The sequence below is a fragment of the Lytechinus variegatus genome, chromosome 3, assembly GCF_018143015.1.
Source record: "Lytechinus variegatus isolate NC3 chromosome 3, Lvar_3.0, whole genome shotgun sequence".
In the NCBI taxonomy this organism is placed as follows: Eukaryota; Metazoa; Echinodermata; class Echinoidea; order Temnopleuroida; family Toxopneustidae; genus Lytechinus; species Lytechinus variegatus.
The window spans coordinates 45,850,904-45,878,444 of NC_054742.1; the positions used below are offsets into that span (position 1 = coordinate 45,850,904).

Genomic DNA, 27,541 nt, shown 5'->3' on the forward strand with positions numbered 1-27,541 from the left:
ATCTCCATAGCATTAGTGAACGCAATATTTAAATGCTCATAACTTTATAACTTTCTCATTATTTGTCCTATTTTTCTCAAACTTTCGTTGATCTGTTTCTTTGATTTTTCTGTTTTCACACAAGCCATCTTGTTCCAAAGGTTTTACAAAATCATGTTTTTTTTTCAAATTTGGGTCAGACTTGCACTTACAAATAATTTTGGAACCGCATATACCTCGTGTTCCGCAAATTGAGAGAGAGCTCATCATTAGAATGTAAACCAGATTCATGTTGCAAATAATTTGATTATAATTATAAGTGTCCTTTTTCAGAGTTGGAGTATTACTATACATAAATCTAAGGAGAAGTTAATATAACTTCAGAATAATCGAAGGAGACATTCAGTCTTTAGTTTCGTAGGGTTGAATAGGCACAATATGCAAAATTTTCAAACCTGTATCATATTCAACATTTTATATGCTTACAATTAAATTTTTGGAAGTAATCTAGATAAATTAATGATATTGAGGAGATTTAATTACTGATATTTGTGAATTCGTTAAGAATCTTTATTAATTTAGGTACTCGGCTACGCGCATTTTACCAAAAAGTATTTTCTACTTTTGAGCCACCGTACTATGAAAACAACGTACATTCGAGAGAAAAAAAGAAGCAAATATTTCACGGACTTCGTGTTGGAAAATGCTTATATATTAAGGCTGGAAGTGACTACAAACCATAAAAAGATTTAATCCAGGTTGTGTCAATCCATAATTGTAATTGATGATGGCTTGGAGTAGCAGCGCTCTCCACGTGGACGATGGTCTTGCTGAAGATTTTGCATCGAATCTGTCGGGTTTGGGAACTGAACTCGGCACTGGAGCATACAACATGAGGTGGGTGCACTTTGCCTTGGTTTTCCGTTGTAAGCGAGTGCCTCTTTCGTCTATAATTATAAACTTTACTCGCTCTGCACGATAACCTAGCCTAACGTAAGGTTTATCTCAATTCAGTAGAGTAAACAGGCAGGGAGTGCAAGCTGTTCCCCTAGCGGATTCACCAGGAAAATCAGAAAAAAAAAGGAAAATTAGAAAAGGAAGAAAGAAGTATGAATATATGAAATGAAAAGGAAAGAAAGAAAGGAAGGAAGGAAGCTAAGAAATGAAAGAAGGAAGGAAGGAAAGAAAGAAAGGGGAGGGAGGGAGGGGGAAAAAGGAAAGGGAAATGGAAAAAGTGAAAAGAAAGGACAGGAAGAAAACAGATCTAGATCAATAACTAGTTAAGGAAAATGGAAGAAAAGCAGGAAAAAGAAGGAATGAACAACAAGACTGAGAAAGTACAAAAATATATGGTCAGTTCCCCCATGTCTGCGCGGTCTCCCAAGTCTGGGCACCCGCGTATATCTGCGCGATTCTAGTAAAAGAATATACGCAACGAGCCCGAACTTTGCACATTCAATGCTAGACAGGTATTCATAAAAAAATTCGACTCAAAATGGTGGAAATATAATGAATTCAGGGCATTTCATGTGACGGTCTCAAAATGCAGCCTTTTGTCTTCAAAATCCCTGAATCGTGTGCAAAGTGAATGAGTGCGCAGACTTGGGGTACCATTTTTTTTTCAATCTGAAAATGACTGCCTGAGGTTTTTTCCAAGAATAGAATAGAATAGAATAGAATTTATTGACTCTTACGACCCCCTTCTGGGGTATGAGAGTACAACACAATTACATGACATATTAATGATACAAAAGAAAATAATGTATACAAACATATGATAATAATACAGAAGAAGAATACCGAATACAGTGTACAAAAAAACCAACAACAACAACACTAAAATACAAATGTATAACAGTATGAAGATGTTCTAAACCTAGGCTATGCTAAACATGAATTTACAGTATCATACAGTGTGGCAAGCATGCTTCAAAAGTGGTGAAAACCATATGAAAGATTATAAATACTTACAAAAACTATATAAATAGCCTAACTATCTAACAGGTCATAACAGGTCCAAGAAAATCATATATTTCTTTCAAATTTTATGAGATATTTGGCACACTAACTCATTATGATGTAAGGAACATAATCAACTGAAAGATTTTGTGAAATAAGAAGAAATTCATGTTAAATCTTAACTCAAATTGTTAGGTGCGCAGACTTGGGGCCCACCATCATACATTAGCTAGGGAGGGATATATAAAATCAAAAGATATGACTTAATGACAACCGCATGGGCGAGAATGGCGGGAAAATGGGAGAAATAGGAGAAAAGAAACAGGAAATGAAGGTAGAGCCAAAAGTATACCAAAAGCTTTGGTCTCTGTTATTGGTTGTTCCGCTGAACTCCGTTTGCTCCACTCACCAATTACAGAGACTGAAGTTCTAATTCAATCTGTACAGGGACTCAATAGCCATACCTGTATATATTTATAAGTTCGAATAAACCAGGTGGAAGTTGCGCGATTCTGTTTTGGTGCATTTGAGGCCAAAACAAAATAGTAATCTTTATTTTGGTCCGGTTCTTTTTATATTTTTATGAAATAAAGACAAAAATCAATGAGCCCCATCGGGGGGATTTTGCATTGATAACCCCCTAATGGCGGCTACATGATCGCGAGCCGTCTGCGTACGAGGAGAAATTGAAAAAAAAATTAAAATGTTTAAAAAAAACTTGTAACAGATGGCTGCCAGCCAAAAGCTGAATAGAAAAATTAGAATATAAAGATAAGGGACAAGCAAAAAAAAAAAGAACTTAATAACATGGCTGGGCTGCCGAGGATTAAAAAATGAAAAGAACGGGAAGAAAGGTGGATGGAGTCTTATCTTAAGCTTGCTAAATTGCAATCAGGACAAAAAATCCTTAGCCAAGTGCTAGTTATATCCCTGTATGTCCTAACCTAAATAAGTAAAGCTTTACGTTGGCTAGATTTACCGTAAAAAGCCTCTTAATGTTTACTTTGGCTTAATATCCAAGCTGGCGACTTTTTTAAAAAAATTACCACATTTGCTATGTTGTGCTGCCTCAAAGCATTTAGTTTATTATGCGCAACTGCTTTGAAGTTGTGTTGTGTATGTACTCACTGTTTGATAAAAAAAAGTGGCCATCTGCAATTCCAGTTCCAGGGGCTCCGCCCTGGACCAGTGACAGGGTGACAGCACCAAGGGGAGAAGCATGGGGGCGTTTGCCCTTCAGTGAGTTGGCCTCCCCACTTGCTCACCCCCAAAAATTTTTTTGGAAAAATAAAAACAAATGTATAGTAAGTTTCGTCATAAGGGCTATTCCACGGTTACTCACGTTACATTTGGAGACACCTTGACTCATACTTGGAGCTGTAACTCCATTATTAGTGATAGGAACTAAACATCTCCTTATCACAACAAAGTACACAGTCTGACTGTCCTTCGTATAAAAACAAAACTTGGGAAATTCTATTATGCTCCTGGCAAATCTTTGGAATGTGTCGGTTACTCACGTTACATGATTTGGACATGCATAAAATGAAAAGTCAACATAAGTGAAAAGTCTCCTCATACAAGGCTTTTATGAAAGTTGATTATATCCATTTCAAAGAAGTATATTAGGGACACAAACTTTGTATATAATTAAAAAAATAAAGAACACATGGTTTCTACTTGGGGTGCAGATAATATGGTTACTCACGTTACGGTTACTCACGTTACATTTTGTCCATGTATGGTTAACAACACACGTGTCATTAAAAATTCAATAATTTGTGTAAAATTCATTGCTAGGAACATCTAAAAGAGATTTTATACCAAAAATTGGAACAATTGGAGCTTTATTAGGGAGTAGGAGGGAAAAGTATGATTTCGCTTACTAATTATGCATAAATTAGCATAACGCTTAATACCAATTTGCATGAAATAAATTGCTGTATAGTATTGTAGATTATGTCCAAGACAACCTGCATGCAAATTTTCGGCGTGATCGTGCGGCCAATGGCCGAGATCTCAAGGGGGGCCTGGGAGCCCCCCCCCCCCTCCTCCCACCCCCCGGGCCATATCAACTCCCAAAATACCCCGGCCTAGATAGGGTTACAGGTAGGGTTACAGGTAAGGGCATTCAATGTGTTGTTCAAACACTTTAAAGTTTGGTTAATCAAAACCAAGTCTTAGTAATGCACTCTCGCATTGTGAATACTTCTACTAATATTCAATTTTTTTGTGTGATTGTATGACCACTGATATTTTGATGAACGAAGAATCGCATCAAAGAGATGTACCCTCATTTTGCTTTTAAATAATCAAAAATAACTTCACAACTAACCATGAGACTTAAAACTTGACATCCCACAGAAAATGTTACCGAACTGAATAATTTTTACTGGTTACTCACATTACAAGATGGTTACTCACGTTACAAAGTTACTCACGTTACAGTTTTTCTTCATCAATTTTATAAAAAAATTGTACTTTTTAATGATTTTGATAGTCATCAGTGTGTCAAAGATTGTTTGAAGGAAGAGAATTTAAAATCCCACCAATTAACTGTGAAGAATTTTTCTCAGAAAACAGTTTTTTCGGTTACTCACGTTACATCACCTGAACAAGTTGCAATATTTATTTTTGAATGAGTACTACAAATTTACTTGAAAAACGGTTGTGTATTTTAAGTAATTTGACTCTTCTAAACTTCAGAAATATATAAAGTGGTATGTTGTTGCAACAACAAAATGGTAATAAGGCATATTTCATTTTTCACTATTTTTCTTGTATTTTGGTACACAATGGAAGCACAACTTTTGACCATTTTTTTCCAAAGTATACATATGAAAATAAACTTTTTATTTCTTGTTCCTGAAACTATCATGTATGAAGGACTTAAAGTATTAAAAAATTCAAGAAAATATTGAATTTGAATTTTTAAGCTCATGTCCACCAACCTGTGGAATTGCCCTTAACCATCCTACTAAAGACCTCTGCAAAGTGCTCAAAACAGCCTTTTCGTTCTTTAGATTTAAAAAATTTCTCATCCATTCACTGTTACATGTAGCTCCCTACAATTTTTGTCAACATAAATCCTTTAGGTCATTAGGTCTATATAAATTCAAAATTTTGCTCACACTATGCACTCGCAGTAACTGTTCTTGCGATTAGAGTTTTCATTATTAGATTTAGCGAGATACACATCCTACGTATATTCATAATTTTCATAAATCAAACATTTTTAGCTTGCGCTATGCACTTGCATCAATTGTTTAGTTAGATAGCCATCCAGTTCATGATAATAAAATATGCCGAGAACGTTCAGTTATTTCAGGATATAAAAAATTTCAGCTTGCGGTGAAATATCATCTTCATGACCAGATCCCTTTTCAAGTCAGTAGTGCCTACATTGAAAAAATTAGCTCACCCTTCTTACCCTAGGTTAAAAATCCTGGTGCTGCCACTGCCCCGTACCCAATCCGCATAGCATTGGCCCCCAAACGTTCTACAATCAAGAACAAAATAACAAAAGGACTTGAAAGGAAGTTGTAAGATATGATGTTGTTTTAGGAAAAAAAATTAATCTCAGAGTTAGATTTCTGATAATGTGATTTCTTTTTCTCGCTCGCTTGCTTGGGAATTTTATATAGAACTTTTTGCTGCACGCGCCATGCTGTGCCCCCTCTTTTTTGTACTTATCACGTATTGAGGTTCGCCCTAATGCTCAGGCACAATCATAAGAAACCCTGTTCATACCATGATATGACCGGGAAATTTTTGGCTCTTCCCCCCCCACCACCGATCCCTGTTATGCCCCTGATTTATCTAATACATTATATTCAAAAGTATATTCCAGGTACCGATTTAGTAAAATGTAACATGAAAGAAACTTTAAAGGAGAATGAAACCATTGGAACAAGATAGCTTGTGTGAAAAACAGAAAAATCAAAAGTTTGAGAAAAGTTGGACAAATAATGAGAAAGTTATGAGCATTTGAATATTGCGATCACTAATGCTATGGAGATAGCAAATTGACAATGGGACAAAGATGTGTGATGTCACTTGTGAACAACTCTCCCCATTACTTTAGTATATATTTCACTTGAATTGCCTTTTTTATCACATCTATCCATAGATCATGTGTTCTTTCTACATGAGGGCATGTAATACATATTTTTTAAGAATACATCATGGATAAAGAGTTTGTATCATCATAAGAAAAAGCAAAAAGAGACATTTTGAGGGTATTTTATAGTCCACGAAAGGGAAAGTTGTTCATCAGTGACATCAGACATCCTTGTCGTATTGCCAATGGAAGGATCTCCATGGCATTAGTGATTGCAATATTCAAATGCTCATAACTTTCTCATTATTTGTCCGATTTTTCTCAAACTTTCTTTATTCTTATTCTTTGATTTTTCTGTTTTTACCCAGGCCTATTTGTTCCAAAGGTTTCATTCCCCTTTAATGATATTTAGTGAAAAATTATAATTCTGAGATCACTCAGTGCAAAAGACTATCTTTAGTCTGCATGTCTGGAGCTTGGACTTGTGGAGGAGTTTTTATTTATTTTTTAATTGTGGGGGGACTTTTTAGGTTTCTCCATCATCATAATAGATTCATAGATAGCTAGTTATCTCACTCATAGTCAATGTGAGGGACCTATCACCTACGCTGCCAAAGGCATTGTATGATATTATTCCCCTAAAAACAGGGTCACTCAGGGTTCTCATTTTTGATAGATTCTAATCCTTATTTTGTAAAATTTCACCTAGGGCTAGGTGATTTTGATCTTGATTCTGATTTTGATACTTCTAGATTAGAGTCTATATTGTAATTATTTTCAATACTTCAATGATTCTAAGACATTTATTTTTATGAAAAATGTATTACTTGAATCAAGAATTAAATTTTGGATATACTCTAGATGTAGGTTCCCTGTATACGGAGAAAGAAGTCAGTGGAGCAGTAGTTCCAATAGTAAAGGCTGAAGCAAGATGCAGTCCAGCAGAACAACCAGAGAAACAGAAATGGCACTAATTAATACAATTTTGCACCGGCCAACTTTGAGCAAATTTTCTCATCAGTAACTGTTTGCAAATGTCATAGCAAGTCTCTCAAACACATTTCAAGGTCAATAATATGCCCACCCTCTTTTCTGCATAGAGCAAATGGCTGTATTTCGGCTCCACCTCAAGGACATTGTAAAATTCTCATTCAGACATCGCTTCACGTGGCCTGCTTGGCTTTGCCATATAGTTTTGATATGGAATGAAGTTAGTGACCAAACGGCAGCTCACCTGTTTGTTCACTGCATGTGCACATGATTTTGGTCACTACCTTCAGTCTATATCACTCATTCAGTGAACAAGGTTATGTTCTCTGTTAAACTCCCTGTGTAGTGAAAAAAGGTTGGCAATGTTTGGCTTACATGTTGATGTATTTTCTCTTGTTCTTGGGGCCAAATGCTTGATTTTTTTCGACACTGTCAGTTTCCATTACAACTATTTATCATGTAACTTGGCTCTTAAGTAAATTGTTTCAATTTTTTTCTGAATTAAAAATAGAGATTGTTCAATGACTATTTTCTTGCAATTTACCTTCCACCAATAGAGGGCCTACACAAAAAATGCTCAAAGTTCTAGTTTTTGAGTGCTCTGGCGAATACAGAAATTATCCCCAAGTTACTAATGAAAAATAAATCACAACTGTTTGGAAATGAGTGTTTTTTTTTAAATTTTAATACCTACATCTAAATTCCCCACAGTCAGGGTGGTTGCAGTGAACAAGTGGTCTATATCAAAATTACGGCACATCCAAGCGAAGCGATGTTTGACTGAGAATTTTAATAATGACGCCAAGATCGAATCCGAAATACAGCTGTTACTGATCAAGATATTCAGAAAAGTGGTGGTCATATTGACCTTGAAATGTGACTGAGAGACTTGCTATGGCATTTGCAAACAGTTATACTGATGGGAAAATTTTCTTTAAGTTAACCTGTGGAAACTGCATTAGCTCCCAGAAACTGAAGCTTTTAGATTATTGCATCAATTGTTCAATAAAAAATTCGGCTCACTCCCTGCTCTGGGGCAGAGCATATAAAAGCAGAATGTCAATTGTCAATGGACTGATACTTGGCTAAATAATTAGAATACTGCATGGTTTTAATTGTTGCTTGACTGGTGATAGGGTCCAATGATTGCATGATCATTTTCCATGACAAAAGCTAAGAAAGATAATTGCATACCATCTCAGTTTTTCTCCCAGTCCCTAAACATGTATAAAAAAGTGAAAATGTTCAATTATCTTTATATCTTGCCAAGTTTGATTTTATCATCAGCCAACAGAAACTGTCTGCATTAATTTTGTTAAATTCATTTACTTATATGTATATTTTTTCATTTTTTGTTTATTTATTTTATTATTTATTTTATTGTTTTATTTCAATTATATATATTTTTTTTTGGGGGGGGGTTGTGATTGATATACAAACAAGTACCAGAGTAACATCTTGTTATAGCAAATGATATTATCCTCCAATGCCTCCTGGGTACAGTGGAATTAACATTTTGGCCTCATAATCATATATTATCCTATGATGTTGTAATCACATTCTTATATCTTCCTTTCTCCAGTGAAGTGTTGGCCCTGCCTATGTTCAAGCAAGAAGAAATTGAAGGGTAAGTGGTAGATATTGAATTGAGAGAAAACTATTATAAAGAATCCCTTGAGTTATTCAGTGTACAAGTTTATGATATAACGTTCTCCTGATCAGTAAGTAACCTCTTTGAGCTGAAATAAGGGTTAGCAATGTTTAGCTTGATTCCTCTTGATCAAGAGGATAAATGCTTAGTTTTCCGACACAGACAGTTTCTACTAGTTACTGTGAGCTACATCTTTTACTTTCCAACAATAGTGGGTCTCACTCAAATTTACATTTTATTTGTGCTCTGTTGAAGAACAGTCCCCCAAATTAGTATGAATACCAGATCATAATGAATGGATTGGGTATTTTCTTTACAATAGTAATCAGGAATGGAAGTGTGTGTTTTCATACTCAAGCCATTGTAAACACCCATATGGTGTTATTTTGGTTTCCAACCTCTGCACACGCTGATTTCCCTCACTCGCCCATAATAATGGCAACCAAGATGTCTGTCCATATTGGCATCATAATTATGTGTGTATATCCTTTTTATTATATGGATTTGACGTGTGATTATTTTTTTTTTTTACTTTTTGTTGTTGTCATTATTAGACGAGGTACAGATCTACCTACCACTCTTGAGAAGGCATTTGGTGCTTTCTCTTCCATCCATGCTGCAGCAGCTGCTGAAGAAGAGGAACAGTCAAGGTAAGATTGGCAATATAATAGTACGGTAATAATAACAATGATGACGACGACGATGATGATGATGGTGATGATGATGATGATGATGATGATATACTACATGTATGAGGTAGTTTAGTGGTGGATTAATGTACCTTCATTTGAAAGAGCTTATTTCCAGTAAGATTTCCAGCTATTGTGTATCTTGGGTGTCCATTTTGATTTAAGTTACTAATAATGGGAGGTTGAAAGGGAGAGAGATTTATGTATTTAAGAGAGGGAAATCTCCTAATAACATTAAAGTATTTTTTTACTCATTTTTCAGTTTCCAGGTGATTTTGAATGCAGCCACATCACCTTTCACTAAAGTGAACGAAGACACCTTAACTTACCTCAACCAAGGCCAGTCCTATGAACTTAAAATCAGAAGGCTAGGAGCTAAGGATTTTGAAGGCAAATTATTTAAGGTAAGAATGCAGTTGGATCATGGAGCTATTAAACACAGAAGGAGATCCTTCTTCCAATTCCTCTGTTAATCCTTTGTTATCGCTTCCCTCTGGCGAAAGGATATCTAACATCAACCGGCGAGCCGCCAGGAAGAGCCCGCTTACGTAACACGATAAGCCCGCTCGTAAAATCTTAGGTCAGTGATTTTTTTAAGGTTCCTGTGAGGCACCACTGTAAATGCCGTTCTTCCACATGACTTCCCTTCCAGCTCTGTTTTTTTTTTCAAAATTGAAACACGACTTGCTGTACTTCCAACATTCATATCTCTTCGTACGTATTCCTGATGTACGTCTTTGATATATGGTTGAACTTCTGAGATGATCCCCTTTGCATACATACCAAATACGTTACAATCTGATTTAAGCCAGCCACGGTACATACGGAGAAAGTTGGATATTAGTCATTTATGTATGTCTGTCTTTCTTGCTTTATTCAAACCTTTTCCTGTGCGCTCCTGTCTTAAAAATTACAATGAGGGGAAAAATCATACTTCAAACTTGATTTCGATGGTAATATTATCTGTGGTATTTAGCTACCTGAATTAAGAAGTGAATGTTCATATTTTTATCAAGTTTTCTTTGATATATGGTTGAACTTCTGAGATGATCCCCTTTGCATACATACCAAATACGTTACAATCTGATTTAAGCCAGCCACGGTACATACGGAGAAAGTTGGATATTAGTCATTTATGTATGTCTGTCATTCTTGCTTTATTCAAACCTTTTCTTGTGCGCTCCTGTCTTAAAAATTACAATGAGGGGAAAAATCATACTTCAAACTTGATTTCGATGGTAATATTATCTGTGGTATTTAGCTACCTGAATTAAGAAGTGAATGTTCATATTTTTATCAAGTTTTGTTCAAGTTAATTGCGATGATTTGACCTGAAGGACCTAATGTAAATATCCCAATGCTACTAAGACACCATGTCCATGTAGCAATGGCAGTAAAATTCACCAAAATTCCCAGTAAAATTTGTTGTCTCAATACAAATAGTTCACAAACAAAAAAATGTATAATGTAATAATAAAAAAATCAACCAGGGGAGTGTTTCATGAAAGAACTTGTCTGATTTTTTTGACAGAAACATGGGAACTGAGTGTCTCAGCCAATCAAAATCAAAGAAAGAAAGTTGTCAGATCTGACAACTTATCAGATGAAATATGTTGATGAAACGCTCCCCAGAGCTTTAAAAGTGAGCCACTGACCGTTTTCGACCACAATGGGTAAAATGTTACAGACAGAACTTCTAATTGATCTTGTGCATCTCTTTCTTTCATTCTTTTTTATGCAGAGTGTAGTTCGAGTACTATTTCATGATAAGAGGTTGCAGTACACTGAACATGCCCAGATTGATGGGTGGAAGACAAACCGACCTGGAGAGAGAATATTAAGAATAGACCTTCCGCTTTCATACAACATTGTCAAATACAACACTGCCTCACAGAACATCAATGAAGTAGAGTTTTTCTGGGATCCCTCGTCAACTGTTGGTGTTTTCCTTCAGGTGAGAAACTGTAAATAGACTTCCCATACAAATTTAGATTATTTTTTTAATAGGAGAGGTCTGGGAAAATGTTTGTAGGTGTGGGTTGTTTTGGCATTCCAGGAGCTCGTAACACAAAGCTTATCAATTTTGTATAGTGGTTTATATGATTGAATGTACACAATGTGCAATGCAATTTATAATGAGCCCTGTGATCAATCAGTTTGTGTTCCTAGGCCTAGATGGGACTGATGATGGTTGAGGTATCTCAGTGTCACTTTAATACTTCAGCTTGTATCAAACTGTTGCTCGGTTTAGGAAAAATGAAAAATGTCATGAAAATAAACCCTGAAATTTCTTAGGGAACCCTGGAATTGGAGTTATAATATTCAATCATTTAGGAGAACTTCCATAAGCAATCAACTTATATAGCACTCACAAATGTTTGATTTTTTCATGTGAGATCATATAGTATGGAAACAAAAGAAATGGTGCACTTTTATCTGGATATAGCATTAGCTAATGCCAAAAATGTTGTCTTTAGTATAAAATATAAAATGTATGTACAAAAATTATTTTAGGCCAGTCATTTGCTTGAATTTTCTATTGTTTTTCTTTTTTAACACAGACATTGCGTAATTTTTCCATATCTTCAAAGGAATTGTGACAATATTATTTGACAATATCAATTCCATATTCATTACAAATTATTTTACTATGTTAATTTTTGATGGTGGTTTTGGTAAAGGCTCTTCGAGCTCCATTGTCAAAACATGACACATAGACTTAATTCTTCTTACACCTCGGTATCGAGTCAAGTATTTAATTTAGCCCTTCATAAGTTATACACGACTAGGACATGTTCATGGGTCCTAAATCAGAATCTCAATCATTTGATTCCCAATCATTTTGATGTCCAATCATTTTGATACCCATGAGCTAAAGTCTTACTCCTTACTTTATTTTGATTTCATGCTGTTTACAAGAATCTGAATGCATTTGTTAAGAGTTGATGAAGGTTGTTGGAAAAATAAAGAGGCGCTTTGTGATAACTCCTGATTAAACTTGGGTTAATATCTGACTTATTTAGCACATGAACAGGTCACCAGTTTAATCAAACACTCCTTGGATGCATTATCATTCCTTCACAGATTCACTGCATAAGTTCTGAGTTCACAGCGAAGAAGCATGGGGGAGAGAAAGGAGTTATATTTAGGATACAGGTTGATTCATATTATGTTGATGATGATGGTACAGAGAAGCCTTTACATGCTGCCAGCTGCCAAGTCAAGGTCTTCAAGGTACATATCTTTAATATATATATTTTTCATTTATATTGCATCTTTTCTAGTGCTAATATCGATAACCTCTTTATCGGTAGTCCTGTCGATAATCACATGTTTTTGCAACTTATCGATTATCGATGACCTTTCTCTTGTGTCGATTATATTCGCTATTATGCAGGGACGGTGATTTCTTGCAATCGCGGAAAATGGATGGAATTCGCGTAAACAGCCTTTTAAAACAGGAAGTGGTAAACGAAAAATCACAGAAAAGATATTCATTTGACTGTTAGGTCATTTTTTTTTTCAATTCAATTCATTTCATCTTCCACTCTTGTTCCTCCTTATTATTTGTTATTTTAGCCAAAAGGTGCAGACCGGAAACATAAAACGGACAGAGAGAAGATGGAAAAGAAAACAGACAAGCACAAATACCAGCCGTCCTACGATTGCACAGTTCTTACAGAGGTGGGTAGCCATTTATATCTCTCCTGTGTAACAGAATTGGGATGTGTGCTTGTTTTTTCTGTCAAATATTGATGAAGTCATTATTAGTATGAACTTGACCTAAGGTGGAATTCATTTCAATCAGTTTTGATAAGTGACAGAATAAAGGGACGAAGGGAGAGGGTGGGGAAATCAAAAACATTTCAGAGCAAGGGTTTGAGACTAAAAAGTCTTGTGAACACAAACATGATGCTGAGTTGGATGGTGGGGATGTTTTAATAAAGTAGATTTGCAAAGATGCCAAGTTCAAGGTCCAGCTATGCATTAGATTTTCTGTTACTCTGTATTGGGTATGGCTGTGATACAGGCATGAGAAAGAGATTGGGGGAGGGGTGAGCGAGAGTCCCAAAGGCGGGTATTTGCGTCTAAAGCATGAAACTTGGTATATCTGCATTTGTAGGAGGATGGGGAAAGCTGATTCAGTGTGGTGTGAAAAAAGTGAATTTGTAAGAGGTGCACAAAGATTGACAGGATGACAACAAGCTTGGCAAGTGATTTCTTCATGACAGATGTCATAAAAGAGTTGAGGAATGGGAGAGGTTATGTGATGGAGGAGTGGAATTTGTAGAGGAGTCTTCATGCCTAGGGAATAGTGTGTGGTTGATGGATGTGAGACTGATAGCTCTAGGAGTAATGTTTGGGTGGGTGAAGGTTAGGGAATGTGAAGAGTTTCATAGATTTCCTTTGAAGACAAGCGGAATAATGTATAAGATTTGTGTGAGATCAGTGATGCTGCATAGGAGTGGGACATGGTGTTTGAGTAAAAATGAGATGGTGATTTGAAGAGGACAGAGAGAGAGAGACAGAGCAATGCTTGGTGTGAAGTTGATGCATATGAAGATGATGGGAGACTTGATGCAGAATTTTGGTATGGATGATGTAGTGTACTGGGTGACAAAGGCAAATGGGGTACATTGGCGTGGGTGTGTGCTGAGGGATGACGGGCATGTGAGGGGATAGCACACATAATCATGGAAGGAGATCTCAATTTTCTTGCTAGAATTTATGGGTCCGAAATGTTACAATACTTGTCATGTTCTTTGCTCCTCTCCAATGAAATATTGCTTCCTCAAGGCAGTGGCCTAGGACAAAGAATCATAGTTGTAAAGAGATATAGTGGCACTGGCATAGAGGGCAACAAATTCTTCCACCAATACCATCAAGCCCTACTTAATTGCTGTTATCAAACCATGACCAGGCCAATAATGGTATGCCAAATTGAAATCCTTTTGATTGAAAAGTCATAGTTTTCATGTTAATCTTAAAATTCCATTCTTGATTATATATTTGTAATCCATTTACTACAAAGCCAAGATAAGCATCTGTACTGCCTAACATATTCCCCATTTTATATGCCAGTCGCCGGTGTCTATACCGCAGCCTTCCAATATAAGCGGAATCCAGAACCCAAACCCTGGTCTATCATATCAGAATGAGAGTGGGAGGAGGAGTTTCTCATCATTAGAACAATGCTACTCACCGTTGGACAGCACCTACTCATCCATCGAACAGAGCTTTGTAAATAGTACTCCAAACAGGTGCGATGCTTTCACACTTTTGTAACTCTGAGTTGCAACTCTACCTAATCCTACTAGGAAAAAATATATACTGCCGGTATTAGCAGCAATCGTTAGAATGTTCATTCTTGATTTTTAACATTGTTTTTATTATTGTTTGTTTGGTAGGTGAATAGCGAACTGAATCACTGACCAGTAGGTCTCTCCTCCCGATATAACTGATTTGGGGAGGGGGGTGTAGGAGGACCACTTCCCCGGGGTTTCCCCCTTCTCTTATATGAATATTGAAGTGGGTACTTAAACGTGCAAAGGTGGTGACTCTCCTCTATTTAACATCCACCCGAGGGACATATTTACACTCTTTGACAGTGTTTCTCTAGATATTTATATCAAGACATTTAGAGCGGTCTATTCATATCTCTACACCATTTTAGGTAACAGAATTAAATTTTTGTTAATTAAATATAAAAAAAATAACCAATTATGTCTCATACTTGAATATAAATGGCAGTTGTGTATGCCGTCTCAATATTAAAATGAAAGGACCACACACACACTTGTATGTATGAATAACAAATATGTGACAAATGATTTTGGTACAAAATGTGTGATTGCTGAGAAGTGAGCAAAATAAGCATGGAGTTTCAGCCAGCCAGCTGCAGCATGGGTCTTTTTCTAAGCAATAGTAATACACTGTCCTGCATGTACTTACCCTTGTTTGAGATCTTCATTGTTCTCATAAAAGATTTCATGATTTCATAAAAATAAGGTTTATGCAAATGTACCAGATCTAGAGCTACAATTATGTGATGATTACAATTGAACTAGACCTTTTCATTTGTAATGAAATCATTGTTTGCTGCAACTTTATTTTAACTTCAAAATCTGTTTATTTTGTTTCTACTAGATCTCCTGCTCCATCAAACAACCATGTTCTTTCACCTGAAGTATCAAATGCAGAATCACCATCAGTAAGTAGAACTCATCATTTTCTTTGTAATTATGCTATTGATTTTGTGACCTGAAGTTTTTATTACAGTAAAAAAAAAGAAACCAATTGATTCTCTTATACTGATGATTTGAGCTCTGATTTTGTAAATACCAAATTTTTCAACACATTCTTTGTTAATTCATAATTACCACTATCTCAGATATATGTAATCCTGAAAATTAGATGCAGAAATTCAAAGAATAATACCAACATTTCAAATGCTGATGCTCTTCTCTCATCTCTTCCTTCATTTCCAACTCAATATTTTCCTTTTTTGCTTTCTCATTTACTTCTCCTTATTCTGTCAGCCTTTTCAAGACTAACCACATGGTTAAGCCTAAATGCTTTATCTGTACCACCATGCACATAAATCATTCAGTTCATCCATTTCAAAATGGATTTAGGCTTTGCAATGTGCTACTAGATACACATCTAATAATGTATTACACTGTCTTTTTTCTGTTTTTGTTCCTATCTGCTTGATTGATCAAATAGCCATTATATCCACACTACACAGCAGCTCAGACACAAGAATGGCTGAAGCAACATAGATTTGATAATTATTGTAAACCCTTCCAGAATTTCTCAGGTAAGCGCTTATGTATTAAATACTTTGTTCGATGTTGCACCTGTAAGGGAATACTTAACTTGATTAGGTGTTTGTTTTATCTCTTGAACTTTTTTTCTCCAAGATATTTAAAATTTTAGAGAAGGGGCACCAAAAGTTGTCTTAAGCTAAGGATTTTTGGTATGCATACACTTGTTCTTTGGTCAAAAATCAATCTAGAAAGGGATTTAGTAACATTGTGAAGGTTTCCAAAAAGCCTTCATATGGTGCCCTACATGGTACATGCTGTCAGTTCATGCAATATTGTTTCAAGAGGAAACCTTGGAAATTTATTTCATAATCAGCACTGCATGCTTTGCAATCTGTAAGAAAGCAAAATTTCCCCTCCATAGCCTACAGTGTTATCTTAAGTGTCCATGTGGAGTTCAATGACTACTGTCATCATCGCTGCAATTATGCAACAGATTAGCTATAAAACTCGAGTGATTCTTGTCTCATCTAAAGGTTTTCAATTAAAAGGAAAGTAAAGCCATTTTAATGGAAACATTTGCTTATGTAATGCTAGTTTCATGTGGTAGCATAATTATTATCTACATGTATGTTGCAACCTTAAAATAATATGTGAAGTACATTTCCACCATACAAAGCAAAATAGTTTCCTACATGGAGAATGACAAATGTATGTATATGTTTCATTGAATTTAAGATTGAATACCAATACATTTAAATTTAAAAAAAAAAATCTTGTATTTTTTTAAGGTGCTGATTTACTGAGACTAGCAAAGGAAGATTTAATTCGTATCTTGGGTCCAGCTGATGGTATTCGACTCAACAATGCCTTACAAGAAAGGTCAATTTTTTATTTTCCATAGACTAGTAAAGCTGATTTCCCATAATTAGTTTATTCATTGTTATATGACAGATTTTGATGATTGATCTCATTTCATTGGCCTCGTACTCCTAAATTTTCTTAAAAAGCATATAATAGCGGTTGGTGAAGATAATGGGCAAAATACCACCTTCAAGGCAAGCTGGATGCTTGCTTCAGAAAGAGAGCATTATCATTCAGCTTGTGAAAGAGGTAATAGTTTGCCTTGTCACCTTAAATCAAGAGGTACTTTATATTCCACATCTGGAACCACTATCTTGGAAGAAGCCATTATTTATACTTCTCTATAAGAATGATTTGTTTAACCATAAAAGGACTGGAGGGGGGCCATGATGGCCCGCACTCGACGCTTCGCGCGATATTTCAGAAATGCACAAAAATAGTGCTGCAAAATTTTATTATTCTTTTCTTTGAAGATTCGCGCAAATTTTGAGACCAAATTCGTGACATACGGGTATACCATCGCAACGTCACATGACTTTTTACGAGACAATGTCATGCCGAAAGTGGCTCATTTTTATACATTTTTTGTACAAAGTCTATGGGAGATAAAATTCATATAAGGGTGATTTTTTGTTTTAATTGGTCTGCTTAATTAATTTAGGGTTTAATTTAGTTGTTAAATGGTCTGTAATAATTTCCATCGAAAAAAAAAAACAGATGAAAAAACAGAAAAATACATAAGAAATTTTAAAAACAAAGAAATACATGAGGAAAAAAATTGGCTTTCGCAATTTTTTACGGAATAAACCTTTAAATTAGATTAAAAAGATGACATCTGCAAAAAAGAGAAGAAAGTTTAAAGTGAAATTAGGTGTTAAATAGGCAAATAATATTTTTCATGAATAAATTTGCATATTTTATTCATAATAAACAAAAAATACTTATTTTCAGAATTTTTGTTATACTAGCTTGTAGGTTACATGGTAAAGAATGTGCGTGCCAAATTTCGGCGCGATCGCGTGAGAGACAGCAGAGATCAGAAGGGGGGGGCCATCATGCCCTGTCCTCAATACATCTCAAATAGCCCAGTCCTTTTACTCTTAATGCATTATCACTGAAGTCTATCCTCATTGTACTGGTAGTGCATACTGATACATGTGAATTGTACACACATCTTGTTCTTGCATTAGCAAGGTGAATATGATATCACTAAGGATTTTTTAGAATCTGATTTATCACTTAAGAATGTGCTTCAGTCATCCTAAGGTAATGGATAATGTTAAGTTTGGTTATGAAACAGCCCAAGTTCTTAAAAAAAAGAAAAGAGAATGTTCTCCTTGACAACCCTGTGTACCCATTTTTTTTTAAAGGTCAAGTCCACCTCAGAAAAATGTTGATTTGAATCAATAGAGAAAAATCAGACAAGCACAATGCTGAAAATTTCATCAAAATCGGATGTAAAATAAGAAAGTTATGACATTTCAAAGTTTCGCTTATTTTTAACAAAATAGTTGTATGAACGAGCCAGTTACATCCAAATGAGAGAGTCGATGATGTCACTCACTCACTATTTCTTTTGTTTTTTATTGTTTGAATTATACAATATTTCAATTTTTACGAATTTGATGATTAGGACCTCCTTGCCTGAAGCACAAAATGTTAAAAAAATGGAATTCCATGTGTTCAGGGAGGAATGAAACTTCATTTCACATGACAATGACGAGAAAATAAAAATATTTTATATTTCATTTAATAAAATACAAAAGAAATAGTGAGTGAGTGATGTCATCAGTTCCCTCATTTGCATACCGACCGAGATGTGCATATAACTGTTTTGTGAAATGAAGCGAAACTTTAAAATGTCATAACTTTCTTATTTTACATCCGATTTTGATGAAATTTTCAGTGTTATGCTTGTTGAATTTTTCTCTTTTTATTCAAATCAAGTTTTTGTTGGAGTGGACTTGTCCTTTAAATATCTGTTTAATGATTTAAAGAGATTTGAAATTCTGTAACATTAAGGTCTATTCTGAACTCGGGTCTAAATTAAACCCTTTAAAGTTATTTAACTATGGAGAGCCAATCCTTAACAGAACACATCTCATGTATTAACTTGCATGACACCCAAATTGTCTGGGAATGATAACTGAAGTATTTTGAACTATTTTTCATCATTATGAAAGCAAAAGGAAACAAAATAGTTAGCATAAGAAATATACAATATAAACAGAATGTTAGAATTTTTGGCTCCCCATAATTTTAGCACAGACTTAGACCATGGTCTAAGTTAATCCTGACTTCAGAATATGGGCCTAAGCGTTTTTTGAAGGGTAATAATAGTTTTGATGGTAGCATGTGTTTATTCAGATTTATATTTTTTTTGTGACAGGTTCTAATTGTGTAAATCAATCTTAAACTGCTTGTTTCTTTTGGTGATAATAAGTCTTTATTTTTTGTCCCACAGACATATCAGACCAAGATTAACAATGTACGTCTGTCAAGAAAGAGAACAAGGTATCATACTTTTACTTATGTGAAAATTTTTTTCATTCAAATGGCAATATTCGTGGTATTTGGCTGATTCCCACTATAGAGACATAATTATTTGACCAACATTTTGAGAGTTTGTTTGCCTGTTTTGTATTAGTTGCCTTCCTGTTTTACAATTTATTATTTGAAAGTATGCCTGTCCTATCACGGGAACTCCTTAATCCAAATAATTTTGTATTGTATAAATCTTGATAATGTATTTACTAGACATTGGTAACACTTTCACAAAATCAAAATATCACATGAAATCAAACATGCATTGTCCCAATAGTGAATGTGACTTTGGAATTCCTGTTTGTATTGATAATTATAAATCAGAGATATGATTCTGTCAATTATAAGATGGTTCTTTACTCTAATATATAATATGACACATTCCCACATGTGCTTATTCATGATGCCCTTTTTAGGGTCTCTCAGCATTTCTTAAGTTGTCAGTTTCCATTTGCTTCACTGCAACTATGCCAGGACTGAATGTGATATGATGACAATCCACCTTAATTTGAAAGAATTTCTCTCAAAATCATTGCTCTCTCAGGCTACAGGATATTGCATATTTGTTATTTGATTATCGCCAGACGTAAAAGACAGAGACATGACAATAACAAAAGCTTTCACATCCCACTTTTTAGCTATCACTATCAGAATAAAAATAAAATATTAGTTTGGGTAGACATTTATACAACACTGGTGAGGTGGATTGTAGTAATGCCTGTATATTATGACATTTCAAGGCAGATTTCTCTTCTGAAAGCTGTCGAAACATCAATATATCATGAAGTTTCAGTGTCTCAATATCATTGTCATATCATGCTGCCGTACTGCTCTCTGTCTCTATTTGCCTTTGGCTTCGGTTTCTTTCATTAATTGATTTCCCCTATTTGTTTTTCAGTATACCATGCCATGTACCTTGAGAGACCGTTGGTATCAGAATTGAAAGCCAAATTAGCAGCACTATACCATGTTGACAGTGAACACATCTCAAGAATTCTCAAGCAAGGAGTTGGAGGAATCAGAGTTTTAGTCAGTGATGAGGTCAGTATGTCACCACGTTTGATTCTCCTCAAATTATCTTGGGTAATAAGCCAGTTCGTAGTTCCTTTCTGCGCATGATCAGAAGATTCTACGCGTGATCAGAGGAAGGTCATTTGTACTAAAGTGACATGGTGGTTTAAAATCTAATGAGATAAGCACCAACTCTGATGTCTTGATTATTCATATATTCTTTTGAATTGTGGTTTTCATTTACATCCACAAAAACCAACAATGTGTCCACGAATGACTGGTATTTCACAGTTTGCCAAGTACATTATGCAACAAGCTATGATATGCATTCAAAGTAGGAATGCATGCAACAAATACCATCATAAAGTGTTCATTGGTGTGCTATTCTAGTCACCTGGGGGCCGTTTCATAAAGCTGTTCGTAAGATAAGAGCGACTTTAAGAACGACTGGTGAACCTTTCTTACGCGCTAAACCATCGCCAATTCAATATACCACTTACCGCAAGAAGGGATCACCAGTCGTTCGTAAAGTTGCTCTTAACTTACGAGCAGCTTTATGAAACACCCACCAGGTCTATTCAATTTCTTCATCCTGCTATGTTAAGGCAAGTTTACGTAATATCTTGCTTTGAAATCTGCCTATCATAATGAATGAAATAAAGGTCATTTGACCAAAATTGTCCATGAAGTAACTACGAACTGGTCTATTGGCTCAATGGGTTAATGGTATATCTTCACCAAACCTACATGTATCAACTTTAACCTTACCTAGCAACAGACATGAGCCATGCATTCATCATATACTCCGGGGGGGGCACTCGACCAAAAAAGTGGTGGGGGTGTGCCGCGGGCGAGACAAAAAACGGGGGCCTTGGAGCGGGCTTATTGTAAAAAAGAGGGTCCTCGGAACGGGCTTCGGAACGACAAATGTTTGTGAAAACGGGGGTCCTTGGAACGGATCGCCAGCGTGTGAGCGCGTATGCATCCCTATGGAACGGTCATGCGTGCATGATGCAGCTAGCGCGGCCTCCGCCGGGGAGCTCTGCGGCCGCTTTTCACCAAAATTGCAGCTCATTCAACGCGATCGGAGCGCCGTAATGAAAAATATGCGAAGCTTTGGAGCGGATTTCTCTCTTTTTTTTTCTCGATAAGAAGAAAATGCTATGCCTTGGAGCGGCTTTCTTTGTTCTTTTTCTCAACAAGGCAAAAATGATATGCCTTGGAACGGAAATTTGAGTGTAAAAATGGGGGTCCCCTCCGCAGCACATACCCACTATGCATTATATACTGAGTGCCCCCCCCCCCCCCCCGGATATACTCAAAGGTATGCATGACATGTGAAGATTATTTAGCTAACAAGTCAATGTCTGGCCTAGCAACAATCATGAATCCTGCATTATTTTAGAATTAGAATCCCACTATTATTAAAGAAAATTCCTGAAGGTGATTGAAATGAAGAAAAAAAAAACAGATGGTAGCTTGATAACATTTTAGCCATTGTAGGCTGAACATCTGAATACCTTTTGTGAACTAGTCATTCAAATCTGCATGTACTTTGGGACATGAGACCTTTTAATGAATGCATGATAAAAGATACCTCCTCTCTGCCTATTGGATGATATCACTAAAGTCTATTGTCAAACAAAATGTTTATGCATGAGAATTTTTAAATTAAATCATGGCGTGGAAATTTCTTCACTAACTATCAAAAAGTTTGCTCTAGCATTTGCTGGGGTATATAAGAAAGGCCTTGCTTGCTCATAGGCTGGAGGCAGTGAGCAAGCAAGGCCAGTGTGCAGTGACACATATAATAGAACATGTAACATCTGATAATGATGTCATTACATATTGATGTGACTACATCAACATTACAATAAACATGCACAACACAAGACTTTACAACATACCATAACCCCCAGCTAACCTTTATGCTGAATGCTGGCCTTGTTTATTATCTATTTATGTCAGCCTCTTTTCGGCTGACATGAATAGGTGATGCTAGTGGGCTGCGTTTTCAACACAAAAGTAATTTATGCTAATTAGATTTGAACCAAAGTCTCAGGTTTATAGTGCATACATATGTTTCTTTGATCAACAAATACTATTCTCAAATTTGTTGTTTTTTTAACACAAATATTAATTAGTTACACTTTATGATTATCAATTTGTATTTTTCAGATGGTGCAAAACATTACAGATGAGAGCAACTTTTCACTAGAGGCAGTGAAAGGTATGTAGAATTAGAAGGGCCTGCTACTCACACCCCCCCTTGCAAATCTCAAATGCACAGATCTGATTGGTTGAAAGTCATGTTGCAATTGATTTTTTAATGTACCTTGAATGTAATTTCTGTTATGTGCCCATGATGTATGATAAGTAGAAAAAGTGATGAAAAATGATCCTCATATTTCATCAGCTCACTGGTTGATCTCAAATGCAGTAAATGTTATCTACTTAACAGAGAAAAATTCCCAGAGTAAAATATTGATAATTTCATCAGTCTTATAATAAACAATTTTAAAGTTTAGCAATATTTTATGAACAAAGTTACATGTCATCATGAATGTGCAATAGGTGGGTGTCTTGTCTCCACTTTCCTTTTTCTTACATTATAAAACAAAATCATTTTTTGTTTCAGATTTCATACGTGATTGTATGAACTCTCCCTAGAGAGTTGTGATTATCATTACTTATTAAATCATGATTGATCCAAGAAGTTGTCAATCCATTTTTTTTGTCATTCTTGGGAGAGCAATATCATATTTCATATCATAAAATGCAAAAGAATTTGGGGGATCAGTCAGACTGCAGGTCTCAATAAAGTGGCTTCTTTCATCCAAGTGATATTCATGACTTGAGTTGTTTTGCATATTTAATGAGCTTGATGCGGACCAAAACACCTCTTTTCATTCGGTCATTGCTGCTCTAATTGTGCATCGAATTTCATGAATTTAGTACCATTGTAAAGAAGAAGAATCATTCTTTCAGGTCATGCATTTGGATTTATTCAAAGATTTTGTAACATAGGTTAAAATTTTGATCTAAAATATGCTACAAAATAAATATTTTCACCTGACAAAAGCTGCTATTTTCACACTTTATTTATGTTTGAGTCCAAATGATTTTTATATCATGATAAAGCTGAATATGTATGCTTTGAAATGATATAGGTTTCAAAATGAGAATTGGTTTAATCGGGTCAAGATCACACTTTTCATTTGCCAAGTACATAAAGCAGTTTGAAAACAAGAATACTGCACTCTGATTGGTCAAAGAGACCACCCAGTGGCAAATTCCAACGGTTCCAGTGCCTGGGTTCATGGGAAGGTCACACTTCCCATGTGGTGATCTCCTCTAATACCCTGCGCCTGTTCTGTGAACCTTATCCAGCCAATCAGGACTCTGGATTTCATGCAAGTACCAAATTTCAGAAATCTTGTCTTGTACCTTGGTGGGAAAAGTGTGATCTTGACCCGATTAAAAGGTGCCGCATATCAAGAATGGCATTGTGAGAAAGTACAGAAGTTCAGCTTTATGATGATATAGATATCATTGAAGCTCAAAATAAAAAGTTTTGCACAATTTGCAAAAGAAAACAGAGGAAGAAAATTCAGTTTTGAGGCACACTTTCAGGCCAGAAACTTACTTATTTAACAAAATATTGTATACAAAATAAATGACCAATATGAAAGAGTAACTTTTACTCTATCTGATGGTGCAATAATATTTCATTTTACTTGAAGTTAAAACAGGTAAATTCTTAGAGAAAGAAAATCTCACAAATCACGAGATTTTGCAAGGAGGAGGATTCAACCACGAGATGATTTGGATGAATCTGGCCTTTTTGCTCATTAGCATAGGGACCTGCGGTCTGACTGGGATATGACATCATCAGCTTGCTCATTGCATATTCATAAAGACATGCATAGAACAGTTTGACCAAAATGTCATAATTTTGTTATTCTTTGTTCAATTTTGATGAAATGTTCAGTGCTTTGCTTGTCTGATTTCAACTCGTATTATTTTCAGCCAGGAGTACTCCTTAAACCAAAAGGACAATTGGCATGAAAGGGACCAACATTATCTCCAGTTGTCTGACTGCCATGAATAAATAAAAGTTCCCTGCAAATACACATACAGTGTATGGCATTAATATTGATTCTACATTGGACTTTGGTTTTCATATGGTCCTTTTTCTTGCTCAAATCTAAAAATATATCTTTTAAAATTCAGCCATTTCTGAAGCAATTTTTGTTCAAATAAATGATTATGAATATATTAACATAAGCTTATGTTAACTTCAAGATAGACACTGTCCTCACTACCATCCTAAAACTGGAAACTGGTTTAACGTGTAATGAAAATGGTCGAAGCGATCTTCCAAACTGGTTCAGAAAACCACCTCATGATACAGTTTTCACAATCGCTTTGCCTCGTTAAACTGGTTTTAGTGTGAGGACACAACCGTTCTTCAGGAAGCGATCTTTAGTACATTTTGAGCGCGCTACTCCACACACTGTGAATGTCTACGCCGCAGTTTTGAATTTTTCGCAAAACATGTCACCCCACTGAGTTCCCATAGCAACAAGACCACTTTATGTGAAGCGGGTTTGAAAACCACTTTCCGTTGATCAAACGGGAATGCTAGCAAAGCGATCTTCCAAACTGTTATCCTGAATTGGTTTTCAGTAAACTAGTCTTAGAAAGTATGAGAATGGTGTCAAAAGCCTTCCTGTATTTGTTAATTACAAACGTCGTCGGAGTACCTTTGTATTGGGCATTTCTTTTGCTTTTTTTTTCAGATCCCGATGGAAACACATATACAATAGTGATGAAGTGAAAACATATCTCTGAAGAATAACAAATGAACTTATCTAGCAGAAGCGAAAGTCTTCATTATATGGAGTCTGAAATCCTTGGCAGTAATCTTCTTGGACTCTATCCAGCACTTCTACAATGCACAAGAGAGGAACGAGTTTGCATCGATTCTTGTCATTTACATCTCCTCTGTGTATTGGTTGATGTACGCTATGTACTCGTTGAACAGCATTTGAGTAGGAGGACAATTAAAGGGGAAATTCACCCTGACATAAGTTGGTTGCAATAAAAGCAGAAACATTTGAGAAAAGTATTGGTGAATGTTTTGGTTGAAGAATAATGGAGATATGAATTTCTAAAATGTTGATTTTGTGATGTCAAAGATAAGAAGCTCCTCCATTCGGGTAATGTAAATTCCATAGGATGCAATTTTCTGTAAAAATGGAAAGAGATTTTATGTAATTGTTGGGTGGATATCATCAGGCACGTCATTTTATATCCCCTACGATAAGAAAAATATTTTCATCTTCCATTAAAAACATTGCAGTCAGTCGGCAAGCCCTCAAAAAGTTGCTTCTTTCATCCAAATGATATTCTCAACTAGAGGGTTTTTGCATTGGTAATGAGCTTGGTTCGGACAAAAAACACCTCTTTTTATTCGGCCATTGCTGCTCTAAATATTGACCAATCTTTGTTTTTGGTATTTTTATAGAGAAGATATATTATTCTTTCAGGTCATGTGTCTGGATTTTTAAAAAGATTTTGTAACATATAGGTAAAACTTTTGATCTAAAACATAAAACAAAATAATTATTTTCATGCAACAAATCTTGTTTTTACACTGAATTTCTGGTTGGGCCCAAATAATTTTTAGATTATGATAAAGCTGAAGATCTACGCTTTTTTATAAGAAGAGGTATCTTAGATGGGTCAGCAGCCAGCTTTTCATAGGCCAAGTACATTTAGCAGTTTAAAAACAAGAATACTGCGCTCTGATTGGTCATAGAGACCACACACCCTTGCAATTCCAATGTTCCCACATGACACTGGGCCTCTCTGCAAGGTCACACTCGTCATGTGGTAATCTCTTCAAATTACCCTCGCCTGTTGTTTTAAAAACACTATTCAACCAATCAGAACTCTGGATTTTATGCTACTCAGAAATTTCAAAAATCTCCTCTTGCATTTTTGTGGAAAAAACTGGCTAATGACCCATCTAAAAGGTTATCAAGAGTGACATTGTTAGAAAGTAGAGTTTGAGCTTTCTGATGATATAAATAAAACACAAATTTTGCACAATTTGTAAGGGAGAAAATTCTGTTTGAGGCATCTTTTCATGCCTATAATTCACTTAATAATCAAAAGAAATGATCAGTATTGAAAGATGATCACTCTTTCATATGGTATGAAATTAATCAATTTTACTCCATGAGAAAGTAGTTAAATTCTCTGAGAAACAAAGTCTCACAATTCACAAGATTTTGCAGGGACATGAATTCAGCTACGAGAGGACTTGGATAAATCTTGCTCATTAACTCGGGGGCTTGCAGACTGACTGATTGGAATTCATTACATGGGGAGCTGTTCGACGACAAAATAAAACAGTTTGAAATCCACAACTCCCTCATTTATTGATGAATGTTATTCAAATTTTCACCAATAGCTATCTCTAACTTATCGTCAGGCTAAACTTCCCCTTTACTGGAGAGGTGTGGTTCTCCATATCAAATATCATCTTGAGCTTTTATTGTATTTTACATGTGACTATGTTTCATTAAATGCTTTTTAGCGTATTGTTCATGCACTTAGATTTTCTTTTTCATACTTGCAATGTAAGAACGGAGTTGCGACGGATCATACATAATCATGACAGCGTTAATATACATTGGCAAACATACAGTTCTAGCAGACTCCTTTTACTCTTTTTTTTTTCTTGAGCCCTTTTGCACTTTTTTTAATGGTATAATGATTGCTACCTTTTGCAACAGGGTGCTAATTTTCCTGTGTATTTTTTACAAGACAGGATTCACCTAGAAAATCACACAATTTCATTTCCCAGTTTGGTACACATTGCATCACCTTGTTGCTCAGGTTACACTGGAAAGATTCGCACTTCATAATTATCACAGTGATCATTTGTCAAAAACCATGTGTATGTTTGTGCTTAAGTATGATTTTAATTTGTATTTACAAAGGATAAATATTGCAG

At 35.5% G+C, this 27,541-nt stretch overlaps 1 protein-coding gene across 1 annotated transcript; it reads left to right on the forward strand.

Annotated features, from left to right (window-relative positions):
* Positions 1 to 607: 607 nt before the first annotated feature.
* LOC121411163 (transcription factor CP2-like) lies at positions 608 to 27,254 on the forward strand. The gene is made up of 15 exons (XM_041603710.1): positions 608 to 876; positions 8,571 to 8,615; positions 9,194 to 9,289; positions 9,591 to 9,732; positions 11,070 to 11,282; positions 12,413 to 12,562; positions 12,908 to 13,012; positions 14,411 to 14,589; positions 15,476 to 15,539; positions 16,055 to 16,148; positions 16,887 to 16,977; positions 19,424 to 19,473; positions 20,402 to 20,544; positions 22,693 to 22,744; positions 25,317 to 27,254. The coding sequence occupies exons 1-15, from the start codon at positions 764 to 766 to the stop codon at positions 25,352 to 25,354; spliced, it is 1,575 nt and encodes a 524-aa protein (XP_041459644.1). The 5' UTR covers positions 608 to 763; the 3' UTR covers positions 25,355 to 27,254.
* Positions 27,255 to 27,541: the final 287 nt, after the last annotated feature.

Excerpts from the sequence above, each read along its gene's own strand:
- LOC121411163 (XM_041603710.1), top strand. The coding sequence starts at position 764 with ATGATGGCTTGGAGTAGCAGCGCTCTCCACGTGGACGATGGTCTTGCT. Across the intron at positions 9,733-11,069 it reads TTGAAGGCAAATTATTTAAG|AGTGTAGTTCGAGTACTATT; the intron begins GTAAGAATGCAG and ends TTTTTTATGCAG. Across the intron at positions 11,283-12,412 it reads CTGTTGGTGTTTTCCTTCAG|ATTCACTGCATAAGTTCTGA; the intron begins GTGAGAAACTGT and ends ATTCCTTCACAG.